Raw genomic sequence first — 14,281 nt, 5'->3', positions numbered from 1 at the left:
TTTGCTCCTTTACAGTACAAAAGACAATTTTGATTACTTCATCAATTTGCAGGCTGTGCAGGTTTTTTTTTTGTTTTGTTCTGTAACCCAAAGTGGAAATCCAATTCCCTTTACATGGCCAATGTATAATAAAAGATGCATACTTTAGGAGGATGAGAAACCTTTAATGGGTGAGAATCAAATAGGAAAGAAAGTGGATGCAGAGGTCAGCCTCAACATACACATCATTTGGGCCATACTATAATTAATAAATATATAATTAATTAGTTTGGCATTAGCTGCAAGAGGGGTTTGTGTGGACTGCAAGTTAGAGGAATTCTTAATTTAACACCACCACCCAGATACAGTAATTCAGATTTAGCAAGGTCTTTGTTAATTTAATTTTTTTAAAAAAAAATTATTTTAGTGCAAACATGGTGGGCAAGTTCCAAGAAAGATCCAATCACCATTCTTACTTTCATTTTATTTTGTTTTCCAATCCAGTCATAAGGTTGGTTATTGATTAACAGTTTCATGTCACCATTTATAACGAAGCTAAATTATTAGGATATTAGTGTGTATGCATGCGTCTCTATTTGTATGCGTGTAATAGTAACTCATTGTACTTTTTAAATATTTCTTTGTGCAGAATTTTATAGGTTGAATTCAGAACAATTAGATCACATAAGCAACCATCCTTCATTGGGTCATTTGATCATATTAAATGATTGAGCTGCACGCTTGCAAACTGGGTGCTGGCCATATGAACTATATATTCCATGTTCTGTTGTTCTTGATGTTGACGTCTTCATTTTGATTTTTGATGTTGATTTGCCGCCAGTGTCTTTTTTTTTTTGTTTGCAGGCTAAGTTTGATCGAGGCATGCCACAATTTTTTTTTTTTTTTTCTGCTTAATTGACCAAATACTTCTAGTCAGTTTTTTTTTTTTTTTTTGAAAATTGTTGTGTACAAAAGGATCATTGGTGCTCCCTTTATAAGCAACATATGTAGACCTGCACTGCCCTTCGTATGTGTGTTGAAATTTCAAGGGGGGCCATGGCCTGTTCCCCCTCCAGTCGCCACCATATATATACATTATTGGAGGGGGTAGGCTTTGGGAGGTTGAGGTTGTATCATGTAGTTGGACTAGTTGTGTATTTATTGACAAGGAAAAAACTCTAAATGGAGTAACTATGCATTGGGCCGTAGAGTATAATATTTTTGAGTTGGTGGATGGTGTTCATAGTTGTTGCATGAAGGTATTTTGAAGTTTTGATGTAAAACTATTTGAATCTTTAGCCAAGAGTTAATAACTTAAGACAATTTTTGTTGACAGCATAGTTGAGTTTAGGAAGAATTTCCAATCATGTAAAATTACTATGTATATTTTGGGGACCTTATAAAAAAAAATCTGCCCCATTTATTTGAAGGAATAAAAAACCAAAAAAAACCCTTCATTTGTTTGGTCAATAAATTAATAAAAAATAGATACGCACAGAATCTCACGACGCTTAACAGTAAAAAAGTGGCATGCACAGCCAACTTCATCAGACATTCTCTCTCTCCCTCTCTCTCCCTCTGCCACACTTTTGCAGAGACCCACAAACAGAAATTTAAAGCTACAGACTGGAAGAGCTCAGATTTTTTTTTTTTAATCTTTTGAGTTTTTTTTCTTGTTTTCTCAGTTTAAGCACAGTTGACTTGATTTCCAGCGCTGCAGCGCATATGGTAATGAAGAGTGCAATTCAAGAATAGCCAGATTTCAATGTCCTCTATGGCATTTTTGTGGGTCTTACTAGCGCAGTGTATTCTTCAGCCTTCACACCAGGGCCTGGAATAGAAACAGGAGACCATATAGTACTGCTTTGTATTGGGAGTCTTTGGGGGAAAAGAAGCCCAGTCTGGCGCATTTTCTGGTGATTCTTCAGTCTTTTAGCATTATTTTTTCTTGTTGCTGCATCTAGATTTTTTTAAGTCATAGCAGACATGCCCATTTGAGATTTCTAAGATTTCTTCAGAAAGTGAGTTGCCTGCTTTGTTCTTTCTTCTCCATCTTTTTCTCTTGTTCTGTTGCTGCATCTATAGATTGTTTGTCATAGCAGACATGCCCATTTGAGGCTTCTAAGATTTTTTCAGAAGGTGAGTTGCTTTGTGAGTTTTGTGTATCAAGAAGGGGATTTTATTTTTTAAATGGGTTTTATATTATAATTGTGTCTAACTTTTGAAACCTCCTGTGTCTAAAATTGATTAATTTGAGGTTTTGAAATGGTTTCTGTGCTTTCTGTTATTGATATATAACCCTGTCTAGACTGCTGTTTGTGATGTCTATGAACTCTAGAGCTCGTTGGACTTCTTAAAGAAGATGGTTAAATGCATCGGTATGAAGTTGATTAATTTGGGGTTCAGAAATGGATTTGATGCTTTCTATTGATATGGTTACTATTTAAAAATTACTGTATGAGAATCTGTGATGTCTATGTGCTCCAAATCTCTATTGGACGTGTTTAAACTAGTGGTGGTTTTCATATTTTTTTTAGAGTTTAGAGCACCATTTAAAAAATAAATTAATCAATCTATCTTTTGTTTATATTTTTGGTGAGTTCGTTCATCCATGAAACTGGTTTGGCTTTCTGCCTCTGAAACATATTTCTTGTTGCAGTTGCAAAAGTATTTTTGTTGAGGATGTTGCTGCAGCATGGGCAGATTGGATTTTGGAAGACCTGTGAAAGAATTCTTTCCTGGGAGTTTCTCTTTTTGTTTTTCATCTTTACCCTTTTTCTGTGTTTTGGATCCTGAATTGTTTGCATTTAAAAATGGAATAGGCTCTAGACAAATATTTGAAGGAAATTCAGTATGGAAGATGGTGCATATTTGACGAACACTATGTTGGAGAATGTGTTGGATACTGCTGTTGATTTCGATTTTATGGATGAACTCTTGTCCGAAGGATGCCGGTTGGAGACCACAGATGGATTCAACCTTCTACAGCCAGGCTACTCCACTTCCAATGGTCTGAATAACACGTCACATAATTTGGTTACTCAAGAGAGTAGCACCGGCTGTTTGAATCCAAACCCTCATCAGAAAAGCTCCCAAGAATTACTACAACTGAATTGCCCCTACAATCCTTATCTTCATTCCCCAATGGAAGAACATGTTGGAACTCAATCTCAATCCCAGAAAAAAGTTCAAATTTCAATAGCTTCAGTCCAGAGTGAAAATTTTGTGGTTCAAAGCACTGAACTAAGTGGAAGATGGTGGATTGGGGCGATGGAAGATCTGGGTCCTTCTTCCTCTGTCAGAGAGAGATTGATGATGGCAGTTGCATATATGAAAGAATCTACAAAAGATAGGAATGCTCTAATTCAATTTTGGGTGCCTGTAAAGAAAGGCGGCAAAAAGGTCCTTACAACTAATCGCCAGCCGTTTGCTCTTACCCCCAGCTGCCAGAGTCTTGCAAATTACAGAAATGTTTCCAAGAAGTATAAATTCCCAGCTGAGGAGGATTCAAAGGAATTGGTTGGTTTGCCTGGTCGGGTTTTCTTGGGGAAAGTGCCTGAGTGGACTCCAGATGTTCGTTTCTTCAGGAGTGATGAATACGCTCGTGTTGGCTATGCTCAGAGGTATGATGTTTGTGGGTCTCTTGCCCTTCCTATTTTTGAGCAAGGCAGTGGGAATTGCTTGGGTGTTGTTGAGATAGTGACAACCTCTCAAAAGATCAATTATCGTCCTGAGCTTGAGAATGTCTGCAAAGCTCTTGAGGTGCCCTTCCTCATTCCTCCTGTTCTTCTATGCTGTACAAACACATGCACACATGAAATTCTTATTCTCCACATTTTCACTCAGTTTCCTTTTATCCTTTCTTTCATCTTCAATTTGATCATGTTTTTTACCCTTCTCTCCGTCAATGAGTTGTTTCAAGTCCTTTTCCCTCTTTGAAAATTGAATACCTTAAAAAAAGTGCTACTGTCTTGTGGCTACTTCAAACCTGAAAAACGACTCTTACTCATCATTTTTGAACAATCATATTGATTTGCAGGCTGTTGATCTTAAGAGTTCTGAGTTCTTCCACCCCCCTAAAGTGAAGGTACAGTAGTAATATCTCAAAATCATTTACCCCTACTCACTGAAATTTAGCACTCTTTCCTGTGATCACCAGTATGCTTCTTTTATCAGGCTTGCACAACGTCACACCAAGCCGCATTGCCCGAAATTGTGGAGATTTTGAAATCCCTCTGTGAGATGCATAATCTTCCTTTAGCTCAGACTTGGTTCCCGTGCGAACAACAAGGCAAAGGTGGGTGCTGGCATTCTCACAAGAACTCTGCTCAGTGCGTTTCCACCATTGATTCCGCTTTCTTTGCTGCTGATCAGCAAGTTCTGGGTTTTCATGAGGCATGCTCTGAGTATCACTTATTGAGACACCAAGGCATTGTTGGGAGAGCATTTACAACAAACCAGTTATGCTTTGAACCAGACATAACTGCTTTCAGCGTGGCAGAATATCCTCTCTCTCACCATGCTAGGGTGATTGGCTTGCGTGGGGCTGCAGCTCTTCGCCTCCAAAGCATGCATACTGTATCAGCTGATTTTGTCTTGGAGTTCTTCTTACCAATTCAATGCCGAGACAGTCAAGAACAAAATCGGATTCTGAACTCTTTGTATGTCTTTGTGAGACAGGCTTGCCATGGCATGGGTGTCATTGAGCATGCAGAGCCAGAAGCAGCAGCCATCCCAGATAGAAAAATTGTAGCTGTTTCAGATGGCAGATTTAATAGACAAGGAACTGAAAAAATGGAATCTGCTATTCCAAAAAATGCCTCCTCAAAAGAGTCATCCTGGATTGCCCATATGATGAAGACCCAACAGAAGGGGAAAGGAGTGTCTGTCTCATTGGATTATCAGATAGAAGAGCCAAAAGAGGAGTTCAAGATGACTAGCTGTTGGTATAACACAGGGACGGCGTTGCATCGAGCACAGACATGTCCAGAAAATGGGCAGTTTCAGCAAGATTTTAGACCCAGAGGTAGCACTATGGACCGTGGAGATTCTTCTTTTTTGGGTGGGCATCACTCTCTACGGGGAAGAAAAACAGATGGCAAGAGACGAACCAAGACAGAGAAGAGTATCAGCTTGCAAGTTCTTCAGCAGTACTTCGCTGGGAGCCTAAAAGATGCTGCTAAGAGTATTGGTGGTAGGAAAATACCCATCACTGCTAAAACTGCATATACTTGTCTTCTATTTGTTGAAATTTGTGTTATGCTAACAATTGAGAACAGAAAAATGGATGATTAACTTAAGAGACTGCCTTGATGGCATCCATGATTTAGTTGAGAGATTGCCTTCAATAAAATTTTCTCAACTATGAAAACTCTGAACAATCCCAAATGTTTCATGTACAAGCAACCCATAATTATTCTGTATAATTCAAAATTTTCTTATTGTACAATGCCACAGTGCTTTCCTCTTCTCAAGTTCCTCTTAAAATTTTTTGCGGTCCAAGATTAGGATATTGTAGTCATCATAAGCTCTTCGTTTTTGTCTTTAATTCTTAAATTTTTTTTTTTTAACTCTTCGTGTCAAAAAGTCACAAGCCTTGAAATTATTGCCCTGCTGGCACACTGGACACTCTTTAGTTCCTAAGAACTAGGTGCAGCATTGCATCTGTAATTAAAAATGCTCTTCACACTAGTTTTGACTTACAGGCATGCAATATTGAGCATTCTGCGCCTTTTTTTTTTTCTTATTATCTTTAATTTTCACATGGAAACAACTGACACAAAAATATTCTTTGGAATTTCGAAATTAGATGTAACCATCTCATAAACTGAAGCCAATTTGTATTAATCCCACGAAAATTGTGGGACTAGTTCCAAAATATGGCAATATATGCTTCATGGCTTCAAGCATGCATTGCCTTCCTCAGTTCCTCCACTGCCTTCCAAATAATTCTTGAAATTCTCAGCAAAATATGCTTTCTGGACTGGATTGAGCTTAGATTCTTCTGGATAGTGTAAGAGATTCCTTTCAACCTAGATCATGCAAAGAGTTTGCAGTCTGTTTTCTTTTTTCAGAATTTGTCATAATGTTTATGCACTTGAAAGACTTTATCCAGCTTACTGGCTACTGATCCAGTTTGACACAATTGCAGTATGCCCTACTACTCTGAAAAGGATATGCAGGCAACATGGGATTACTCGCTGGCCTTCCCGTAAAATCAAGAAGGTTGGACACTCTTTAAGAAAGCTCCAACTTGTGATCGACTCTGTGCAAGGTGTTGATGGAACCATTCAACTTAGCTCTTTCTACACAAACTTTCCAGAATTGAGCTCTCCAAATTTAACAGGGGCTGCCCCCTTTCCCCCGGTGAAGATGAGCGACCATTCAAAGCAATCAAACTTAAACCCCCAACCAGAGGGTGGCTTATTCAGCCCCAGTGCTGCCACAAGATCCCCATCCTCTTCATGCAGCCAGAGCTCCAGTTCAAGCTACTGTTGTTCCACTGGAGCAAAGCAAAATGGAGATGCTGTGGTTACAGAAGATACTGATTGGGTTCTAAAGAGAACATGCAGTTCTGTCAAATTACTTGCTTCCAATCAAGAACCAAAGATTGTGCCAAAATTAAAGAGACCATGCAGTTCTGTCGAATTACTTGCTACCAATCAAGAACCAAAGATTGTGTCGAAATTCCACGGTCATAAATCCATCAATGAGCACGCTAGAGTGGAGACTTCTCCATCTTTACCAAAGAGTGGTGCCTGGGGTTTAAGATATGGGGGTGCTTTCAGAGCTAAAGCCACTTTCGGGGAAGAAAAAGTCCGTTTCAGCTTGCAACAGAATTGGAGTTTCATAGATCTACAGCAGGAGATTGGGAACCGCTTCAATATAGATGAAATGGGAAGTTTTGATCTCAAGTACTTGGATGATGACTCTGAGTGGGTTCTCTTGACATGTGATGCTGATCTTGAGGAGTGTATTGACGTACATAAATCATCTCAGAGCAGTACAATCAAACTCTCTGTTCACCTAGCCTCTCATGCAACTCTGGGAAGTTCACTTGGCAGCACCTGCCCATCCTAAAACTGCATCAAATTATGATGTTTCCATTCAAAAAATATGTATATAGCTTTTGAACTATGGTTTGGATTTTATGAAGGTAGCAGCTTGTCAAATGGTGGGAATGGTATAGGTATCTAGTGACAAACTAAACAAGAGGGAACTGTCCATTTTTCTGGTAAGCTTTGGTTGCACAAAGTCATACAATAGAATAAATAGCATTTACAGTGTGTGCTGGGAAAGATGCTGTTGCACAAGTATCCAGTTTGTAACATTTTATCATAAAAGCTGTTTTAGAAGAGTTAAAATCTCAGCCCCAACATATTGCTTTGCTGTTAGATCTGTCTATCATTAGGGGTTTCAAATTTCTAGTTGTTGTTGTCATTGTTGTTGTTGTTGTTTTTTTCTTTTTTCCCAGGCTTCTCAAGAAGCTCTTAATGTAATTTTAACATGTGACAGTTTTATTTCTGCCATAGACATTTTATAACTTTTAACAGGAAAATAGAGTGATAGGAAAATTTTTATCAGTTAACAAGAATTTTGAAACAACGTTGTTTTCTTTAGTTTTGTTTGGAAGCATAGATTTCGGACATTAGAGTTGAATTTGGGTGGATTTGGACAAATTTCAATATAATTTTATATTACATCTTATCCAAATCTAAAATAAATCCAAATCCAAGACCTCTCCAATAGTATATTTTTTGACCCAAAAAAAAAAAAATTAAAACAGCAAATGCCTCATCTGAAATCAAATCAAGGAGCCATTTTTACTTTACCTGTAACACTGTACAATACATTGGTGAATTTATAGCAGTAAATTTCTCCATCTATTGCTGAAACTAAAGCATCATTTTTGTTGAGCAAAACCCATAAAAAGAACACAATGATTTAAATAGAAAAAAAAGGCAGCAATTTTGTTTCTGCTGCCAGTTTTTACATTAGCCACAACATATATTGCCAGTGGGAGTCTTCCAGTCCAGTATTAATGATAATTTGTCACTGTTTTGATCTTACCTATTTTACAAAAAAAATCCAAAAGCACCTTGCTCAAAAATAAGATGAGAAACAGTTTTACCTTTACCATTCAGTTTTATTAAGTGCAGCCAGATTGAATGCTGGTAAAAGTGTTCAAGTTAGGGTTGAACAAAATGGGCACAAATTCCATTTAATCCAAACAATAACAAATTTTGTTAAAATTGGAACCTCACCTATATTTGAACAACATTGATCTCTTCCGGAAACTACAAATTTTGAACACCAGCAGCTTGTAGGAGCAAGAACTCTCAGTATACAAGTAGGCCCTAAAAGAGAGGGAAAAAATCATCATTATACACATACAAGAGGGTGTCCTTGTGGGCACATCAAGGACCGAGGGTGTTATGGCTAATACACTGAAGATAGAGCACAGTTGCTGCAAACCTGGAAAAGAATAAACATAAAGTCATGACTGGAAAAAAAAAATGAAAACAAAAACGAACAACTGAGTATCAAGTTGTTGGCCTACTATCTTGGAATCTTGGGGAGGATACTACAAAAAAAATGTGGTCAATTTGGTTTTTGGGTGATTGATGGACCAAAAACACTCATACTTATAATTGTAACTAGATGTTCTATTCTATTTCAATTGTTGTGCAGCATTATGAGTTTTTTATGACCTGATTTTTATAAATTTTATTAAATGAGTCAATGAAGTAAGAAATTGATTCTGGTAACCAACCAAGTTATACTTTTGAATTGCTTATAGAAAACAATTATGATAGGTTCCAAAGCTTCATGCAATTCATGTAAGCAAACAAAGAATACAATTTTATCTACAGAGAATACATAGACACAAACACATGCATGGATGTGCATGTTTACACACACCACCTTCCACTACATTAGCTCACCTGCAATAAAGAATAATATACCTTATCTTGCTGCTACCATGCACATCCAGTTGCTAGTCAAAATACATTCAATGCCACCTGCAAAACCTCCAAAAAGGAAAATTTAATCATTATGTTGCTTAGGAATGCTAGCTGCACTAGTATGGCTATCTACAATATAGGCATTATGACAGTTGATCTGATTTTTCTTCCCTTCAGATTTGTGCATGCAGAAAATAACTGCAAGGGAATGCATCATTGTCTGTCTGGTTTACATGAAGCAATCAAATATACTGCTTATGGTCACCCAATTGACTAAAATTTAAGAGTAATTTTCAAGGTTCCCAGTGGTGACATATCGAATATTATCATCCAATTGGTTAAAATTTATGAGTAATTTTCAAAGTTCCCAGAGGTGACATATCGAGCCTAACCAAAGGCTAAACCTCAAAGTTTTGGAAGCTAGAAAACTAGGACAGATATTACATATATTTCAGCAGATATAACATGTGATAAAGCAATGAAACAAAAAGCCCCTGATCACACTAGAAGAAAAGCACATACACTAGAAGAAAAGCAAACTGTTGTTTCACTTGCAACTTGCAAGAATTATGTTATGGAAGGGAACTCAATTGAAAAATAAGAACTCAAAGCTAAGTAGATTGTCTTCTCTGTTCCCTCTATATGACACCTAAACCTATGACTTGTATGTTGAAAAAACCAGATATCAATAAAGTTAAGGCAGTTTATCTGTTGACTAAGCTAAAAAGACCAGGTAGTTAGGCAGGTAACGCCTGTGTTACCAGATAGCGCATGACTGGATTTTGAAGCTGTCTGCCCTAAAAAAAATGAGGGCTAATTCTGTGGAATAAAAAAATTCATTTCCAATTCCATTTTTCTAATAATCACAAAAATGCCACCTCGTTCTTTAATTTTCTAGCATTTTTATAGGAAACTTGGAGAACATCATTTTTTGTTTTTCACATTCTCTGTACAAATGCTGGAAAACTGAAAAACTTGGTGTCATTGTTGTAATTCTTTGAAAAACTGGAAATAGAAAATGAGAACTGTTTTTTCCAACTAGACAGGTCCTGACCAACTCTACAATTGAAACAAAGGGCAAAGTTCAAACAGAAAACAGAACCATACCTGTAGCACACGAAAGGGGAAATTATTACCTCATGAGCACAAACTTTGGCATTTGCATATCTCTTTCAATCTATAGAAAATCTTGAGTATTCACCACAAGGAATTAACAATCTTAAGCAATACCCTCCTAGTAATCAAGAAAGTCATCATTCCGGGGTTGCAAGCTTGTTATACTTCCTTGACCCCAGCCTTTCTGCACCCGTTTAAGAACTTTTAATGCTATTGCGCTGCCATCATCTCTGTGAGAGAACATGTAACAAAGTAGATATCAGGAAAAATTGTAGCAAAGTGGAATTAAAAACAAAAGGTTAAAGAAGAGAACTACATAACTCTTGAAAAAATAGAGTAGCAGAGTCCCAGTGTAGCACTAAGAGAACACAAAAAACAATGCAATCAAAGAAGAGAGAAATGAGTGGAAATCAACAACAAAAAGAGCCCTTTAACAGCCATACCTGTGCACTATGGCATGCCAATCACTTCCACCATGCTTATTTGCTTTCTCACCATTTGAAAATTTCTCATTTCTGCAAACCTTATTCGTCACTCTACCATCAGAAGCCATCTCCATCATTTTCTCTGCAAGTTCGTTAGCCTCATATTTGTTTCCCTCTTTACCCAAGCCATCAATCACTGGCATGAATGATGCAGGATCAAATCCATATCCTTTACTGATCATCATACGGAGGATGCCAATAGCTTCCTCTAACATCTCATCCTTACAAAGTCTGTCAATGAGATCTTTATATAAAAAATTCTCCACACTGAAACATCTATCCAATGCAGTTTTGAACAGTTCCTTTGCTTCTAAGACTTCCCCACCAAGAAGCAACTCATTGAACATTAAACTATAAAGTGCTTCCTTGTGACCACAGAGAGTTAGAGAAGTTTCAAATACCTCTTGTGCAACTGCGAACTCACTTGCTTTGCAAAAAGCTTTAATTAATAATTTGAAGGAAGAAATATTAGGGGATATACCACTTTGCAGCATTTCATCCAGCAGGGAAATGGCGTCATTGATTCTCCCTCCTTCACATAGAGAACTGATCATATTATTGTAAGTGTAAACATTAGGATGTATCCCTCTTTCTCTCATCTCATCCATCTGCCCAAAGACTTCAAATATTTGATTTTTTCTACCTAATCCTAGGATCAATGAATTATACGTTTGTAAGCTTTTGCTGCAATTATTTTTCTCCATGTCCTTAAGAACTCGAAATGCAGATGATATCTTTCCAAGTTTGCAGAAACTATGAATGAAAATATTGTAAATAATCGAATCGGGGCACAAGTTTTTCCCCATCATCTCAATGAACTTCATTTTAGCTTCATCAATTCTCCCAGCCTTGCATAACCCATTAATTATGGTTGAATAAGTTATCAAATCAGGCAAGGACTTTTTCTCGTTGTTACTGTTATCTACCAGGCCAATAAATGAATTCCCTAGGTTACCAAGCGCAGCATGTCCATGAGTCCACATCTCACCAACAATTTCAACTGCTTTGTCCAATTTATCACTTTCACATAAGCCATCAATAACAATATTGCAGGTTACAGTGTCTAGGTCATAACCTCTCTCGTTCATTTTTTGCAGCAGTTTCTCTGCTTCTGATATCTTTCCCTCCTTCCACAAACTGTGCAGCAAGATATTGCAAGTATAGGTGTTTGGGAAACAGCAATTCTTCATCATCTCGCGCAGAACATTGTTTGCTTCAAAAACCTTTCCTTTGCTGCAGTAACCATGGAGTAAACTGCTGTAAGTTATCGTATCTGGAGAAGTCCCAAAACTTACCATTGAACTAATCACTGATCTTGCATCATTGAGCATCCCGTTCTTGCATAGTCCATCCACCACAATGTTATAAGAGTAAATATTTGGTTCTATGCCCTTTTCCACCATCTCTTTAAGAACTAAACGTGCCTTTAACAAATTTCCATTCCTCACCAAACCCAACAACCATATATTATAACTCTCCAATTTCATCAAAGCACCATTACTTTTCATAGACTCAACCAGGGTCTCTGCTTCCTCCAACATCCCTTCTTTGCAAAATCCCTCCAGCATTAGATTGTATGTTATAATATTTGGCTTAGGCAACCCCAACTCATCATCTACTTGCATATCCCTGAAAATTCGACTGGCTTCTAGAATCTTTCCTGCAGTACAAAGAGCAGAAACCCTAGAATTGAAAGTAACAACATCCGGAAAGATGCCATCCTCTCTCATCCTCTCCACCATTTTCTCAGCTTCGTCACTCTTACCTTCCCTACAGAAGCTAGAAACCAAAGTATTGTAAATGATCCTATTGGGATGCAAACTAAAATTCCTCATCCCATCCAAAACCTCCAGGGCTTCAGTAACCAGCCCGGCCCGGCAATACCCGCGCACCAAAATTCCAAAACTATATTCATTAGGCCGACAACCTTTCTCTGGCATTCTGTCAAACATCTCCCGGGCATTTTCCAACCGACTGGAATCACAAAGCCCTTGAATCAAGACATTGAAAGTGTAAGTATCCGGGGAAACCCCGGCTGCTGCCATGTCTTTATACAACCATGGAACGAAATCAATGCGATTTTCGCGAAGGGCGGAGTCGAGAAGCACATTGTAGAGGAAAACAGAGGGGGGTTTGAAGGGGAACTGGGTTCGGAGGGATTGGAACTGGGAGATGGCCTTGTCGCAAAGGCCGGACTTGGCTAAAATTCGAACTGGGGCAAATAGGGAATGGTGGGAGAGCTCAAAGGGCGGCTGGCGAAGGAGGAGTTGGTGGAGATGGTCGACTTCAGGGAGCATTTTGGCGCGAATGAGGATTTGGGCTATGATGGGCAGTGAGTGAAGGCAGCGATTGGAGGTGGAGGGAGAAGAGAGGAGGCGTTTGAAGAGGTGCCATGCCAGTGTTGGATTGTTGGCGTTCTTATGCAGAGTTTTGGCTAATAGTTTGCAAGCTTCGTCCATGTAGTTTCACACAATGACGGTCGGCCGCTCTCTCTCTTTGGGTCATTCAAATAACTAATTTCTTGCAAATTCGGTATACGTTGGATTTAATTTTGAATTAAAGTAAAATTTTTAAAAAATTAACATAATTTTACATTATATTTTATTTAAATTTAGATAAATTTAAATTTAAAATTTAAACTCTGCGTCTGTGTCCCCAGAGGAACTATTGTTTTATCATCTCCATAGTGTGATATGAAGTATAAAATAATAAGATGAGTTCTATTTAAATGAGACCGAGTACATAAATTGTTTTGTGTATATCTATGATAATTTCTGAAGAAATTATGTCTAATCCAAATTTTATAAATTAGCCATGAGCTTGTGTGTCTCTACGTTCTATTTTTTTTCTTTAAGAAAAATTTAAAAAAATTATAAAAAAATAATAAAAAATTAAACAGTATAAGAGCATTTTGAAATAGCTGTAAATCATTATAGGAGTCTTTTGAAATTTTAGTTTTAAAGGCTCAAAAAATTATTTATCACGCTTATAGTACCAAATTTTTTTTTTTAAAGATAAAAATTGAACCCGAAAAAGGGCTCAAAATAACCTATTATATCTCCTTAACCTCTAATGAGATAAGTTGTTGGTAGGTTAATTGATGCTATTTGATCCATGTTGCAAGTGTCCAAATCATGTCAATTGCTTGAATGTGCACGAGCGTATAAATGAGTTACGCTGTTGGTGAGTTATTCGAAGCTCAATTTTATGAATTGATGTTGAAGAATCTATGATGAATTGATGCTATTTGAGATTGAAAAGCTATAAACAAACCAAGATTGAGCTAGATCAAACTAAACTTGTCAAGTTAACAAATTTACTTGTTAATTAGCTCTTAAGTTGGTTCATTATAAACTCAACAACGGACTTGTTATGAATTATGCAAGTTTAGGAATTTGTCTGTAAGCATTTATCAAGACTTGGTAATTTGGTGTCCGAAAATATTTCCTTCGCCAAAAAATAATTCTAAAGGCTCTTATTAGAGGTTAATTACCTGTGGCAAAAGGTTATATGTTGGCTAATCGACATTAATGAACTTAAGAAATTAAACGTGTTCAAAAGAATCCTAGCCATCTATCTTTTAAAAAATTATGAAAACAGAGCAGAGCACAAACTGAAAATCTGAAACAAAAATTAAACACTAAAATGTAATAACTTATACGGTTAACGTTTAAAAAATAAAAGAAATTAAAATTTTAATTGAACTCATAATCGTTTTTATCTTTGAGTTAAATA

The 14,281-nt window shown here is 37.2% G+C and overlaps 2 protein-coding genes across 8 annotated transcripts; one reads left to right on the top strand and one right to left on the bottom strand.

The window, feature by feature from the left end:
* Positions 1-1,562: 1,562 nt before the first annotated feature.
* LOC131156551 (protein NLP2-like) lies at positions 1,563-7,558 on the top strand. Its single transcript, XM_058110326.1, has 5 exons — positions 1,563-1,895; positions 2,639-3,741; positions 4,019-4,066; positions 4,156-5,173; positions 6,131-7,558. Exons 2-5 carry the CDS (start codon positions 2,833-2,835, stop codon positions 7,057-7,059), a joined length of 2,904 nt encoding a protein of 967 aa, XP_057966309.1. The 5' UTR covers positions 1,563-1,895; positions 2,639-2,832; the 3' UTR covers positions 7,060-7,558.
* Positions 7,559-8,104: 546 nt separating this feature from the next.
* Positions 8,105-13,039, bottom strand: LOC131156552 (pentatricopeptide repeat-containing protein At2g17140). 7 transcript variants are annotated; one of them, XM_058110333.1, is made up of 4 exons: positions 10,505-13,039; positions 10,053-10,291; positions 8,946-9,002; positions 8,105-8,454 (listed from the first exon to the last, which is right to left on the bottom strand). In XM_058110333.1, exons 1-2 carry the CDS (start codon positions 13,003-13,005, stop codon positions 10,180-10,182), a joined length of 2,613 nt encoding a protein of 870 aa, XP_057966316.1. In that variant the 5' UTR covers positions 13,006-13,039; the 3' UTR covers positions 8,105-8,454; positions 8,946-9,002; positions 10,053-10,179. The 7 variants fall into 7 exon arrangements, with proteins under 7 accessions (XP_057966316.1, XP_057966310.1, XP_057966311.1 ...); XM_058110327.1 differs by having other exon boundaries at positions 8,925-9,002; positions 10,505-13,031; XM_058110328.1 differs by having other exon boundaries at positions 8,105-8,336; positions 10,505-13,031.
* Positions 13,040-14,281: the final 1,242 nt, after the last annotated feature.

Source organism: Malania oleifera, chromosome 5 (genome assembly GCF_029873635.1).
Source record: "Malania oleifera isolate guangnan ecotype guangnan chromosome 5, ASM2987363v1, whole genome shotgun sequence".
NCBI lineage: Eukaryota > Viridiplantae > Streptophyta > Magnoliopsida > Santalales > Ximeniaceae > Malania > Malania oleifera.
The sequence above is the reverse complement of the archived record's forward strand: the minus strand, read 5'-3'. Positions and strand labels throughout refer to the sequence as shown.

What these genes read in the sequence shown, in the direction of transcription:
- LOC131156551 (XM_058110326.1), top strand. Translation starts at nt 2,833, where the DNA reads ATGGAAGATGGTGCATATTTGACGAACACTATGTTGGAGAATGTGTTG. An exon ending in ATGTCTGCAAAGCTCTTGAG is followed by an intron (nt 3,742 to 4,018) that starts GTGCCCTTCCTC and finishes ATTGATTTGCAG; the next exon opens with GCTGTTGATCTTAAGAGTTC. An exon ending in TGCTGCTAAGAGTATTGGTG is followed by an intron (nt 5,174 to 6,130) that starts GTAGGAAAATAC and finishes ACACAATTGCAG; the next exon opens with TATGCCCTACTACTCTGAAA.
- LOC131156552 (XM_058110333.1), bottom strand. Translation starts at nt 13,005, where the DNA reads ATGGACGAAGCTTGCAAACTATTAGCCAAAACTCTGCATAAGAACGCC. An exon ending in TGGCATGCCATAGTGCACAG is followed by an intron (nt 10,292 to 10,504) that starts GTATGGCTGTTA and finishes GTTCTCTCACAG; the next exon opens with AGATGATGGCAGCGCAATAG.